Source organism: Mauremys reevesii, linkage group 4 (assembly GCF_016161935.1).
Source record: "Mauremys reevesii isolate NIE-2019 linkage group 4, ASM1616193v1, whole genome shotgun sequence".
Classification (NCBI taxonomy): Eukaryota; Metazoa; Chordata; order Testudines; family Geoemydidae; genus Mauremys; species Mauremys reevesii.
In genome coordinates this window covers 66,726,813-66,742,021 of record NC_052626.1, presented here as the reverse complement: position 1 = coordinate 66,742,021, position 15,209 = coordinate 66,726,813, and the positions used below count along the sequence as shown (strand labels likewise).

At 43.3% G+C, this 15,209-nt stretch overlaps 1 protein-coding gene across 2 annotated transcripts in view; it reads left to right on the top strand.

Annotated features, from left to right (window-relative positions):
- The window catches only part of SMOC1 (SPARC related modular calcium binding 1), a 186,017-nt gene that overhangs the window by 67,060 nt on the left and 103,748 nt on the right, over window positions 1-15,209 (top strand). For both annotated transcript variants that reach the window (XM_039537550.1, XM_039537548.1), the window contains exons 2-3: window positions 1,517-1,688; window positions 9,353-9,465. In XM_039537550.1, coding sequence (XP_039393484.1) covers window positions 1,517-1,688; window positions 9,353-9,465 — 285 coding nt within the window. The remainder of the gene's footprint in view (window positions 1-1,516; window positions 1,689-9,352; window positions 9,466-15,209) is intronic.

Sequence of the window (15,209 nt, the reverse complement as noted above, 5' to 3'; positions counted from 1 at the left end):
CTACCGATAAACAAGGGAGTATGTAAGAGGGGCCAAGAGGGAATTGGAAAAGTAAAAGGGGCTATTAGAAAAACAGAACCTGCTGAAACTGTAATCTAGTGGTTATAGTAGGGGACTGGCAATCAAGGTTTCTTGGTTCATATCAATTCAGGAAAAGGACCTTGGTATCATTGTGGACAGGTTAATAAAGACCCCTGTTCAATGTGCAGCTGTGGTCGAAAAAGCAAATCCTGGTTTTGTGATGGAGAAAAATATGGAAAATATAATGCCATTCTGCAAATCAATGGCGTAGCCTTACTGGTGTGCAATACTTGTTGCAATATCTGAAAGGATATTGCAGAATTAGAGGGTTTCAAAGCAGGACAATGAGAATAATTAGGGACCTCAAAAAATTCTCGTATGAAAAGATCAGGATTGTTTACCTTTGGAAAGAAGAATAAGAGGGGACATGATAAAAGAACATAAAATGGTAGAGGGGGGACTTCTGTTTTATCTTGTAGCACAAGAACAAGTGGATAGTCAATGACCGTTAAAAATGACCACTTCAGAACTGATAAAAAGGAAATACTTTTCCACAGAATATACAATTAGTGGGTGGAACTTTGGAGGGGACAATTACCTCCACCATAGGATGTTACTGAGGCTGAGCACTTAACAAGGTTTCAGGAGGTATGGTACATCTATACTCATAGCAAGAACAACCAGAGTTGTTATAATATATGCATATTTTAAAATGTTTTTGGAAGGGATATAAAATGATCTTCAAATGTTAAGGGCTGTTAAAGTGGTCTGTGATCAATTGTTCTCAGTGTCCACTGAAGGTAGGACAAGAAGTAATTGGTTTAATCTGCTTCAAGGGAGACTTGAGTTACAAATTGGGGAAAAACTTGCTAATGATAAAGATAGTTAAGCACTAGAATAGGCTTCAAGGGAGGTTGTGGAATCCCTGCAATTGGAGGTTTTTAAGGACAGGTTAAACAGCTGTCAGGGATGGTCTAGGAATACTCGGTCATGCCTCAGTGCAGGGGAGTGGACTTGAGGTCCCTTCCAGCCCTACTTTTTCCATAATTCTATGATTTCTGTTTCAGGTATTAAACCAATATCTACACAGATTAGCCCACCTTTGCCACTTGCAGTGTTTGTTACACCTTTGGGTGGAGCATGTGGTGTTGGCCACTGTTAGCAACAGGACACTGACTAGACTGATCACAGGCCCATTCAGTATAGCATTTCCTATGTTGGGTTTGTTGTTGGCTTTGCACCTTTAGACCCACTCTTTCAGAGGCTGCACACTGAGTGGTGGTATTGTTCAAAGAAAATTGGTGAATGGTGGTTCCTTTCAAAATAAAATACATTTTAAATCAAATCGCTCTTCTGGTGAAAATCTAGATGGAGGTCAACAATTTAAATTGCATCATTCATCTCTGCGGTCTTCAAAAAGTGTCTGGGCTGACTTAAAAAAATCAAATCAAATATTTTTGTCTCCCTCCTCCCCCACTTTTTTCACCTCCTTCAGTTTTTAATAAGCGACCGCGACAGAGACCCACAATGTAACCTCCACTGCTCCAGGTCCCAGTCCAAACCCCTCTGCGCTTCAGATGGCCGGACGTATGAGTCAATGTGTGACTACCAGAGAGCCAAATGCAGGGACTCAAGTCTGAGTGTGGTGCATCGAGGCAGATGCAAAGGTAAGTGAATCACAAATTGGTTATTTTGAGATGGGGGCAGGAGTCCTATTTCCTCTAAGGATGGATTTTGGCATGCTTATGTTAAATAGTACCTTACTCCACGAGTAATCCATTGAAATACCCATGCTCAGCTGAGCATGGGTATCTGAATCTGGCCCATAAGTGGATGGAGGATGGGATGATTGCTGACAACTACAGAGGAAGTAGGGAATATTGCTGATCAAGGGACCAATAAGTGTCCATTGAGCTGTGAGAGTTTGGGTACACAAAACACAGGATCAGTCCCCCATTAACACCCGCCCCCCGCAAGTGGATTTGCCCTCCTGTTTGATTTCTGCAGTAGGTGTACTTTTTGGCATGCGTATGTGTACGCAAAGATGTGTAAGTACAGCAAAGGACTTGGAAGTCTCTTTGCACTGAATTAGCGACATAATGCTTTGTAAAAGTTGTACACAACTTTTTTCTTTTTGTTGTTCTCTCTGCCACTGTTGCAGCTCTGTGCAAGAGCTGGGGAGGAATTTCTCTACTTCACAACCCAGCTTCTTTCTTCCTTCAGTTTGATCATGCAGTGCAGTCACAATTTCTCACTCATGGAAATCAATCTTTTGTCCTAGAAATGATTAGTCCTGCGGTGAAGTTGAAATAATAGAGCTGTGTCTATGCTGCTCTAATCGGAAGAAAATGGGCTGTAAGGGAGAACACTTATTTGAGCATAAATATCTTTGGCAATCTAGTTAAAGTGACGAGAAAAACCTATAAAAAGCCATGTGATGGGCAAATGAATTATGTTTAAGCCAAACATTTTTTGTTTTGAAAGTTTTTCCCTATCCTAAAAATCCCTCTTTAAAGTCTATAATGTAAAACTTTCTTTTTTATTTCCACTGGGGATATCAGTAGCCGTCTGGATTCAGAGCAACAAAGAATTTTGTGGCAAGCATTTTATAGAAACAGCTGCAGCGCTGCAGCATGAGCATGAAGAAGTGGGTATTCACCCACGAAAGCTCATGCTGCAGAACGTCTGTTAGTCTATAATGTAAAACTTTCTGGAATTATTTCTTCCACTTTAGATGGTTCCATGGACTATGGAGATGCCTGATCAGATACCAGTCTTTCAGCTGAAAGACTGGTAACTTTTTTTGGGTCATCTACTGTCAGAGGCATTCAACTGGGAGCACTGTCAATTTTTTTGGTCACTGGAACAGAGGTTAGTTTGGGTTCTCTAGTATGACCAAGAATTGGCTAACAATTCAGCCAGTCTTTGACTTAGGGGACACAGCCTGCAATAGTGTGGGGACATTTGAGCACAATGGTAATTTTTTTTTTTAGACATGAAGAAACTGTAGATGAGATCCTTGTGCAGCCACTTCCCGCTATGAATAAGAACTTATTGGGTCCTCCTTGCCATCCACAGAGCTGGGAGACTACAACCCCTCACATCAAAAGATGAACTGCAAATATTTTAAAGCTTTGTTTTTCCCTTAACATTCAGAAAACAAATATTGGCATTTCCTGTGGGATGGAAACTCTGAATTTCCCTCTGGTCATATCCTGAGAGTGGTCTCCTGCATTACTTACTATCCAAATGCTGCACCTGATTTCAGAATTAATTTCCTTATGGGTGTGTTGTTTCTGTGGTTCTTGTATTTCAGTTCTTCAAACATTATTCTTCACAACACCACTGTGAGAGGAGGGACTGCTATTATCTTGATTTTACAGATGGGGAGATGATACAGAGACACTAATGTCAAAGGCTTAAACTAATTTTGAGTGTCCAGTTTGAGATGCCTAGAACTTGATTTTTCAGAATACTTTGAACATATGAAGTGCTATTTACATAATACTAAGTGCAGCTCCCTTTGACTTCAGTTGCAGCTGTGAGTGCTCAGTACTTCTGCAAATCAGACATTGGGTGTCTCAGGCTGGGCACCCAGAACACAAGTAATACAATTAGTGGCCACCTGAAGATCCTGATTTGTGACTTGGCCAGCATCACACAGAAACTCCTGTGGTAGAGGCAGGGATAGAATCCAGTTCTTCAGGACATCTTAACCATGAAAGCATCATAGGTGTGTGCACGGGGTGTGCCCAGGCACACCCTAATGCCCGTGGGCTGGATCCAGTCCCTCAGGGCTTTGGATCCAGCCTGCGGGATTTGCCCCCCGTGGTGCCGCAGGCACCGCACCACTCTCAGAAGCGGCCGGCATGGCACCACGTCCCTGGGGCCTGGGTGGAGAGGAGCAGAGGGCTCTGTGCATTGCTCCAGGCACTACCCCCCTCACCTCTCATTGGCCGGGAATGGGGAACTGCGGCCAATGGGAGCTTCAGGGGAGGTACCTGGAGGCGTGGCAAGGGCAGCACACAGATCCCTGTGCACCCCGCCCCCCGGGGCTGCGCAGGGACGTGGTGAGTGGTGTGGGGCCAGGGCAGGCAGGCAGGGAGTGCGCCGCCACAGGTAAGCAGCACTGGGCCAGAGCCCAAACCCCTCCTGCCCCCCAACTCTCTGCCCTGAGCCCCCTGCCTGCACCCCGTACCCCTGCCCTGAGCCCCCGTCGCACCCTGCACCCCTCCTCCACCCTAACTCCCTGCCCTGAGCCCCCTGCCTGCACCTCGCACCCCTGCCCTGAGCATCTGTCGCACCCTGCACCCCTCCTGCACCCTAACTCCTTGCCCTGAGCCCCCTGCCTGCACCTCACACCCCAACCCCCTGATGAACCCTGAACCCCCATGCACCCCAACTCCCTGCCCTGAGGCCCCAGCCACACCCTGTACCCCAGCCCCCTGCCCTGAGCCTCCCATACACCCCGCACCCCTCCTCTACCCCAGTCCCTTGCCCTGAGCCCCTTCCTGCACACCGCATCCCCCCCACACACCCTGCACTTCCTCCTGCACCCCAACCTTTATGATGTTCGCCTTTTTAAAAAAAATATTCCCTGGGTGCACACCCTAATGAAATGTGCTGCGCACGCCTATGGGAAGCATCCTTTCTCTTCCTGCAATCCCCTCCCTCATTCACTATTCATCTGCCAGTTCTGCAACAACTGAGGCAAGGGTCCTACGCACAACAGCTTTTTCACAAGCCTGGTCCAAAGCATAAAGGTGCTAGAGATTGTCAATTAAATGATTAGGTAATAACATGGGCGAAAGTTATTTTCCCCTCAGTCTCCTTCTCAGAACTGGCTGGAAAGTTTTTGCTGAAACTTCACCCCTGTGTGCCCCCCCCCCCAAAAAAAAGTAGCTAGAGGCAGACAGCATGGAAAATTTTATCCCAAACAGCTTCAGTTTGACACAGTTTATAATAGAACTATTTAGAATTTTCATCCCACAGGGAATTCCAAGATCTTGAAACTTTTGTTGTTGTTCTCCCCCCCGCCCCAACCCTCCAAAGGTCTGGATGAAAAGTCAATCACAGGAGTTTTCATGAAACACAATATTCTGAAAATGGTTTTTGATAAAGTTGAAATATGTTGATTTGTTCTATTTTTCTAAATATAGTTGAAACATTTCATTTCAACTTTAATTTTCTATCTTCTAGAAAGGAAGTGTGATGACTTCCCACAGATTTTTACAAAATCCATATGTTCCTGTGAAACATTTCAATTTAATTGGCATATTCCAATGGAAAACTGTTCCATAGCTAACTGCACAGCCTATCATGTTGCAGGCCACAGATGAAACTTATGCATTCTTTATAGATACAAAGATAAGAGTCTAGACCAGTGGTTTTCAACCTTTTTTCACTTGAGAACCTCTAAAAAATTTTTTTTTCAAATGGAGGTGCGGACCCCTTTGGAAGTCTTAGACCTAGTCTGCAGACCTCCAAGGGTCTGTGGACCACAGGTTGAATACCACTGTTCTATGCTAACGACAACCTTTCACAGACCCCTTAAGCCTAGTCTGCAGACCCCCCCGTGTTCCATGGTGGTTTAGACTTTTAGACAGGCACTCTTCACTTTCTTTTAAATTTCTTCTCATCTTTGGATACATTTGCAGCATGGTCTGTGACCAAGCTGCATACTAGACATTTGAGGTTTTTTCCAGTTTGTTATAGCTTTTACTGCTACTTCTTGTAAATATTCTGCTGTGTGTGAATTTCCTGATGTATCATTTGTTTCTGTAAGGAAGACTTCCCTTCTTCTGTTGTCACACAAGCACATACAACAGGATCATTGTGGACATTTGCTCCAAACATCAAGACTTAGGTTAACAATTTCACCCTCTAGACCTTTTGCACATTGCTCATTCTCTTTCATAAACTTTTATCCAGCAATTTGCCTGCAACATCTGCTCTGTTGAGTGGACTGTATCCTGGTCTTAATGACTGAACCATGTTAATGAAGTGTGGGTTCTCAATAATACAGAAAGGAGAGTTTGTTGCATAAACAAACCAGGCAATTTTTTCATCAGTTACCTTTTTTTGTAATCTGCTGGTTCTTATCACAAACTTATCTATGGCTGTTTCTGGATGATGGAGATTATTTTTTTCTTTTTGCTACAGGTGATATGCTGTGGCTATGTGACTGAAACACTATCATTGGCAGATAGTTCTGAAACCATAGAAAATGATGGTGATCTTGAAGGTGGATAGTCTTCAGAATCCTGTATGTTGAGGATGGATTCTCCTTAACAAAATAAGTCAATGCAGTTATTTAATTATTATTACCATACTGCTCACTTAGGCCTGGGCTACGTTAGTGGGGGGGTTCGAACTAAGATACGCAACTCGAAGTATCTTAGTTCGACTTACCTGGCCATCCTCACGGCTGCGAGTCGACCGCCACGGCTCCCCCATCAACTATGCTTACTCCTCCTGCCAAGGTGGAATACGGGTTTCTATTTGGGGATCGATTTATCGTGTCCAGACGAGACGCGATAAATCAATCCCAGATACATCGAACACTACCCGCTGATCCAGGGGGTAGTATAGACGTACCCTTAGTGAATGCAATGAGTAATACTGACACTCAGTACTACTTTAAAGGTGAAATTGTAAAAGGAAGATCTGCTTATTTCAACTATTTATTTTTTATCACAACTGCATCTAAAATGATAGTACCATAGAGTAACTGTGTGTGTGTGTGTGTGTGTGTGTGTGTGAAAAAGTTTACCAACCTGAAGATCCTGCATGTTAAGACATGTTCCTTTCATCATCTTCAATGCAGCTTCCTCATGAGACGGAACCCTTTCATTTGGGCAACCAGACCTTGCATTTCTTTGTTGCACTCTTTTTGCATTTTGCACACATGCCTGTCTTACCCACAAGTAGAGGAACTTCATTAAAATATTCCCAAACTGGGTCTCTTTTTTTTTTTTTTTAAATGGCCTGCAGCCATTATAGGTTTTCCCTTCTAGTGAGAGAATGGTATGGTAGATCTCAAATCAGTGAAGGCTACACTCAGACCTCAAGACTTCTGGAATATGTTGCTCAAACAATTTAGCTTTTGTTTCTACCTTTGTTTCTACTGCCTGTCCCTCCCATCTCACATTTTATCTCCAGACTTCTTCTCCTTGTCCAGATCCATTCCGCCCCCACCAATCTTGTATTCATTGAACTTTTTGAAACTTTGCACTTTTAGAGAGAGGTAAGGGATTGACTCTGTGTGCACAAATTTGCAGAGGGACAATAGGGTTGGTTGTTGTTTCTCACCTCTATATATTTGTTTATTTAAAAACATTTTTGCTGTTAACAAACATGTTACCTCTGGAGAGACAAATCCACAGTTTGAGAACTGCAAAACTAATAATCTTTGATGGTATCTTCTAGACTGAGCCCCAGTGGGTAGATAGAAAGATAAACCTAAATAATCTATACAGAAGCCCTTGGAACACCATACGATTGGGTCCCTAATCCATGAACTATTGGAACTCATTTACAAAACTTTCTTAAACATTACATGAATATATTCTCATACTATAGAATTAGAATTTATAATCCCTATTCCACGATGAGATATCTTTGAGCTATAGTTTTAATTAAGACAGGTTTTTCCTCAAAAAGCATTTTATCAAAAATCTAATTTAAATTAAAAAAAAAATCCAATTGATTTTTATCCACCCTGCCCAAATGTCATTCTGGCCAGGGATGGTTAGTCTTCTTTTCTGGATACTGGCATGGCTATCCCATGTTGTGCATCTTAATATCACTACATAGACTAGCTAGGAGGGATAGCTCAGTGGTTTGAGCACTGGCCTACTAAACCCAGGGTTGTGAATTCAATCCTTGATGGGGTTGTTTAGGGATCTGAGGCAAAAATCTGTCTGGGGATTGGTCCTTCTTTGAGAAGGGGATTGGACTAGATGACCTCCTGAGGTCCTTTCCAACCTTGACATTCTATTCTACATTCTGTGTTTGCAAACAGTATTTGTATAACTGTTACCCCACCCATCCAATTGCACTTCTTTCTGTATGTATGCTATACCCATTTGTTTAGTGGGGTCTTAGATTTGAATTGTAAACTCATTGCTGTGGAGATTCTCTTCTGTACATTTACAGTGTCTAGTACAATGGAGCCCCAATCCTGATCACTGGCTTTGCAGCACTTTTGTAATACAAATATCAAGTAGAGGATCAGATCCTGCTATCCTTTCCCTGAGAAGCATCCTGGAAATGAGGATCCAGGGTTGGGGCAGTGCTACTCCATATACATAAGGGTGGCCGGATCTGGCTCTGCAGAACAGATATGTTGAGTAAGAAGTTGCAGTTTTCAGTCCTTCCAAACCCTACCAGCAGCGCTGTAAGAGCGGTTTTTAAATAAATGTAAACACTAATTTAATACTGTGCCTTTGCAGGGTAGAGGGAAGTGTTCTTTCTGACCCTGCAGGTGATCAGCGTAAGGCTTATCAAGTATAATATTTGTTTGCCCTTTGTCACAGGATAAGATGGGCCTATGAGGGGTTGAGGTTCCAAATGCTGCTATCACCTGATTCAAGTACCGGCCAGAGTTGAGGCCTTAACTCCTCAGCTCACCCTGTGACACTTTCCTTAGCAACAGGTTGACTGACTTACACCTGATGCAGGAGGGACACATTGCATTGTACTCCACTCTCCAGCTAGATAGTACTCCATGCAGGAGTCCCCCCTTAGGAAAGGAAGCTAGTGATAGCACATCCTTGTCTGAGGGGCTCTTATGAAGGAGGGCAACTTCAATTGGCTGCTAGTGCTGTGTTGGTCTTACTGGTAGAAGCTGCCTGGGGGATGCACTCAATTGGAACATCCCCTGTGCAGCTTTGGTTACACCCCTTCTGCTGCCAGCATTGCCTGATACTGGGCCGTGCTGGCTAGCTTGAGACCATCCAGAGAGAGAAGGGGTTAGGAGTGTCTTGCACTCCTCTGCCACCTCTGATGGACCTTCAACCACTGCAGACCTTGACTCTGGCATTTGTTAGTAGAGACCAGTGTCCCCCAGGGGTGAATGTACCCAAATGTTGTTGCTCATAAAATTTGCCACTGCTTATAAAAGTTACTTTGAGCTCCTGGATCCTCCTTCCAGGAGATGTTAAATTGCCTAATGATTGTATTTCTAATGTATCGATAAAGATAGTAGGAAAACAAGTCTTATCACACGGCTTCCCATTGTATCTTTGCACAGCTGAGTGTAGCCTCTAGCCATCTTCTGGAAAGCGAGTTGATACTTAAAATCAGAGTGGATTTTTGGTTCCCTTTGCAGATGCTGGCCAAAGTAAGTGTCGATTAGAGAGGGCTCAGGCGCTGGAACAGGCAAAGAAGCCCCAGGAAGCGGTCTTCATTCCAGAATGCAATGAGGATGGATCATTCACACAAGTAAGACTTCAGTCAGCCTATGTCTGTTCCTGTTGCCTCTGCCTGGAAGGAATTATCTACTAGTATCTGACCAAAGGGAAATGATGACAAAGGTGGCAAAAATATACAATGGTGGGCAATCACCCCCAGTGACTTGGAGATCAAAAGTTCTTTGCCAGTTGATAGCTGTTTGGCCTGCGGAAAACATGGTGTTGGTCACTCCTGTACCTAAAGGACAAGCCTATACATCAGCATCCACCTTCACCATGACTTGTGTTAATTAGCTCCTTTGTTAAGTCCTCTGTCTGTGCTGGGACTTAATGTGCTATGAAGTTGAGCTCCATGGTCATTCCTCCAGGTCAGGGTTGAGGCTCGTTGACAAGACAGTGTGGGACAAGCTTCCTCTGCTGCTGGTCATACTGTGCCTGTTCTGGCGAAAGAGGGCTAGTCTCCAGAGCTGTCAACTCAGCATCTTTCACTGGCACTATATTCACTTGAAAAACTCACTTGTAAGGAGGACTAACCCCTGCTTATTGCTTTAAAATCCTAGATCATGTGGCAGTGAATGGTGGTGGGATTTCCAATGTTGTCTTCCGGTAGGTGATGAGGGAACAGGCACATCCAGTAATGGTGCCTCGAGTATCCAAATATGGGATAGTCTCCTCTTGCTAGACCTGAGTGTGCTAGAATTGCAGATTGTCTAATAGGCAAAAGGGAAATGCCTTAATTTAAGAAGCCAGCTTGGGAAAGTGCCAGCTTGGGAAAGCACCTGCTTCTTACTACTTAAAGCTTGACAACCTCCAGGCTTATGTGAAATGAGTTTGGTAACGACTCATTCACAGTTTCAAAGAGTGACCTTCCCAAATGGTTGAGCAGGGAGTGTTGCTACCAGCTTCCATTGCCATTCCAAACCATTGCCCTTAACCAGAGGGAAGGCTGCCATAGTGTGGATTTTCAGAGAAAGAGTGGTTTGGGGAGACTCCAAGGGTAAAAGAAATTTAGTCTTGATGCTCAGCTCTCTTGCATGCCAGTGCCTGGAGTGGTTGTTGCAGTGGCCACTCATGGGAGCTGTCGCGCACTAGTGACCAGGGACATAAAAGGGAGTCGTGTGCAGTTTTCTCCCAAAGCTGGGTAAATGGGAGAGGGGAATAGTCTATTGGACTTGGCACAGGGCTCTAACCCAGCCATTGGAGGCTCTAATCCTGTTTTTGTGACCTTGCCCAAGTTGCACAACCCCTCTGCATTAGTTTCCTCATGGGTAAAATTGGGATAGAATTTCCCTGCAACATAGTGAATCACTCCTCAAATCCCTATGTGTAAAATGCTTCTGTACATGAAAAGTCTAAGTACTATTTAATGTTGGCTTCAAAATGATGAGATGGAGAGTTTGGGGACCAGTTCAAACAATCTGGGATGCCTTGGGGAAGGGGAAAGAGAGGATTCTCCTTGCAACCTCCATTCCCCTCCCCCACCACAAGTATGTTTAAGGATATCATCAAAAGTTAGTTTTTTCCCCACTAACTTTATTTTTCCCCCATCCTCACCTGCCTCTGTCTGTTGCATTTTTCTACCTTAAAGTGGGTGCAGTCTTATTCATCCTGCCAACTTCCTGGCTGAATGTTTTGTTTTTTATTTTTTCATCCTCTTTTCCTGAACAGTTTGCAGAGGCAACCTCCTATTTGTGTGTGCGCCTTATTTCTGGGAAAGGTAGGAAATGGTCGATGGGGGGTGAATTGGCAGGTGTTTCTTCCCATCTCATCACTCTTGCAGACAATCATTAAGATTTGGTCTTGTGCAGGGGTATGTGGATTATATTGATGTTGGTGTGGGACATAGCTATGTTTAGTGAACATAGCATAGTGGGCTAATTAACTGGGCCATGGTGAAGTCTGTTTGCACGTCCCCCCCTCCCCCACCTTTTTTTTTTCCTGGAGCTGAATTTCAGCATGTCCCCCATAAATTGTGCTTCAACATCTAGAGATTAAAATGTCAGAGGATGGGATGGAATTTCTGACCGAACTACTGGAATTAGAGACCTAGTGATGGTTTTGTTGAGTATGTTGGTGATGGTAGCTGGAGAGTCCTTGGGTGAGCTGCTTCAGCATTCATTGTACAGCACTTGGTCCCAAACATAAGAATGGCCATACTGGGACAGACCAATGGTCTGGCTAGTCCAGTATCCTGTCTTCCAACATTGGCCAATGCCAGATGTTTCAGAGGGAATGAACAGAACAGGGCAATTACTGTGTGATCTATCTCCTTTGGTCCACTCCCAGCTTCTGGCAGCTGGAGGCTTAGGACACCAAGAGCGTGGGGTTGGATCCCTGTCCCTGACCATCTTGGCTAATAGGCATTGGTGGACCTATCCTTCATGAACTTACCTAATTCTTTTTTGAACCCAGTTAAACTTTGGCCTTCACAACATTCCCTGGCAACGAGTTCCACAGGATGACTTAATTGTGTGAAGAAGTACTTCCTTATGTTTGTTTTAAACCTGCTATTAATTTCTTTGGATGACTCCTGGTTCTTGTGTTGTGTGAAGGGGTAAGTAACACTGCCTTATTCACTTTCTCCACACCATTCATGATTTTTATAGACCTCTAGCATATCCTGCTTTAGTAGTTTCTTTTCCAAGCTGAGCAATCCCAGTCTTTTTAATCTCTCCTCACATGGAAGCTGTTCCATCCCCCTAATCATTTTTGTTGCCCTTCTCTGTATCTTTTTCATTTGCAGCATTGCTCTTTTTGTTTTTGTTTTTGTTTTTTGGAGATAGGATGACCAGAACTGCACGCCATATTCAAGGTGTGAGTGTACCATGGATTTATATACTGGCATTATATTTACGGCCATCTTGTCTATCCCTTTCCTAATGGTTTCTAACCTTGTTAAAACTCTTTTGACTGCTGCTGCACTTTGACCAGATGTTTTCAGAGAACTATCCACAATGACTCGAAGATCTTTCTTGAATGGTAACAGCTAACTTAGACTCCATTTTATATGTAGAGTTGGGATTGTTTTCCCCTCTGCATCCCACTGGGGGTGGGGTAGCTCAGTGGTTTGAGCATTGGCCTCCTTAAACCCAGGGTTGTGAGTTCAATCCTTGAGGGGGCCATTTAGGGATCTGGGGCAAAAATCTGTCTGGGGATCAGTCCTGCTTTGAGCAGGGGGTTGGACTTAGATGACCTCCTGAGGTCCCTTCCAACCCTGATATTCTATGATTCTATTTATCAACATTGAATTTCATCTGCCATTTTGTTGCCTGGTCACCAAGTTTTGTGAGATCCCTTTAACTCTTCAGTCTGCTTTGGACTTAACTACTGTATCTTGAGTAGTTTTGTATCATCTGCAAATTACACCACCTCATTGTTTACCCCTTTTCCCAGATCACTTATGAAAATGTTGAACAGGACTTGACTTGTCTCAGTACAGATCCCTGAAGGACACCACTATTTACCTCTCTTGGTTCTGAAAACTGACCACTTATTCTTACCTTTTGTTTCCTGTCTTTTATCCAGTTACTGATCCAGGAGAGGGCCTTCCCTCTTATTCCATGACTGCTTACTTTGCTTAAGAGCCTTTGGTGAGGGAGGTTGTCAAAAGCTTTCTGAAAATCCAAGTATGCTACATCCACTGGATCACCCTTGTCCACATGTTTGTTTGACCCTTTCAAATAATTCTAGTAGATTGGCGAGGCATGATTTCCTGTTATAAAAGCCATTTTGACTCTTCCCCAACAAATCATTCATTTATTTGTCTGATAATTCTGTTCTTTATTATAGCTTCAGCCAATTTGCCTAGTACTGAAGTTAGGCTTACCAGCCTGTAATTACCAGGATTGCTTCTGGAGCGTTTTTTAAAAATTGGCATCACATTAGCTATTCTCGAGTCATCTAGTACAGAAGCTGATTTAAGTGGTAGTTTATATACCACACTTAATAGTTCTGCATTTTCATATTTAAATTCTTCAGAACTTTTGGGCGAATATCATCTGGTCCTGATGATTTATTTCTGTTTGCTTAATCAGTTTATTCCAAAACTACTTCTACTGAGACCTCAATCTGGAACAGTTCCTCAGATTTGTAACCTAACAAGAATGACTCAGGTATGAGACTGTCCCGCACATTCTCTGCAGTGAAGACAGATGCAAAGAATTCACTGAGCTTCTCAGCAATGGTCTTATCTTCCTGGAGTGCTCTTTCACCACCTTAATCATCCAGTGACCCAACTGATTGTCTGGCAGGATTCCTGCCTCTGATGTACTTGGTATTTTCCCCTCTACAAGGATGTTAAGTGTAATACAGTATTGTCACTATTACTGGGTGGTTCAGCTATATTCAGATGCTGTGCTCCACTTAGATTAAATCAGGAATTCCCTCTCCTCTTGAGGGTTCCAGGAGTAGCTGCTCTAAGAAGCAGTCATTAATGGTGTCTAGAAACTCTCTTGGTATCCCGTCCTGAGGTGACCTACACCTAGTCTCCCTAACATCCTCAGCCGTGAAGACTGAAACAAAGAATTTTAGTTTCTCCACAATGACTTTATCATCTTTAAGCACTCCTTTTGTATCTCAATCATCCAGGGGCCCCACTGGTTGTTTAGCAGGCTTCCTACTTCTGATGTACTTTAAAAACATTTTGTTATTACCTTTTGAGTTTTCAGCTAGCCATTCTTCAAACTCCTCTTTGGCTTTTCTTATTACGTTTTTACACTTAATTTGGCAGTGTTTATGCTCCTTTCTATTTATCTCACTAGGATTTGACTTCCACTTTTTAAAAGATGCCTTTTTATCTCTCACTGCTTCTTTTACATGGTTGTTAAGCCATGGTGGCTCTTTTTTAGTTCTTTTACTGTGTTTCTTAATTTGGGGTATACATTTAAGTTGGGCCTCTATTATGGTGTCTTTTAAAAAGTGTCCATGCAGCTTGCAGGGTTTTCACTTTAGTCACTGTACCTTTAATTTCTGTTTAACTAACCCCCTCATTTTTGCATAGTTACCCTTTTTGAAATTAAATGCCACAGTGTTGGGCTGTTGAGATGTTCTTCTCACCACAATGATGTTAAATGTTGTTATATTATGGTCACTATTTCCAAGCGGTCCTGTTAGATCCCTTCTTTTAAAATAAGCCTGCTGGTGGCTTGTCCTCACACATTGAAGGAATACCTGGGAGTTCATCTGCACCTCAGCTGTATTTTCAAAGTTCATTCTTACTCCAAACAGGATAACCCCTGCTGGTATCCTGCCCCTGCAATCTTCTGATTAGCACTTTGCTCAGACTGTAAATGGGGGTCCATTGTGAACAATACAATACTTAATTTGCGTATGACCAGCCAGAGTGAAATAAGTCTCTCTTCTCCCATGCCTGCCAGGGAGATGTGGCTCACCTTTTGGTGACTTGCTTTAACTCACAGATCTAGATAACACTTTTTAGTATATATCCATAACTCTTCACATGTTCCTATAGACCTCTCACAAGGATTATGATGGTTAGTGTGACTTTGTCACATAAGTGTCTAATGAAAGCCTTTCTCTGGCAGACTAGTAGATAAACGCCAGAACCAGGGGATCTCTAACTCTGATGTATCCTTGTGCCCTCTGGCATCAAGAGGTCCTTCGGTCGCAGTGATGTTATGGAATAGAGGGGTATATTGGTAGAGCTGCAGGAGGGACCCAGGATTGAAACTGAAATAGTAGAGGCTGCTGTAGACCAGGATTGAGCTGCCTTTTCAGAGTTATGTGAAGGAAGATCACACACAGGATACAGCTGCT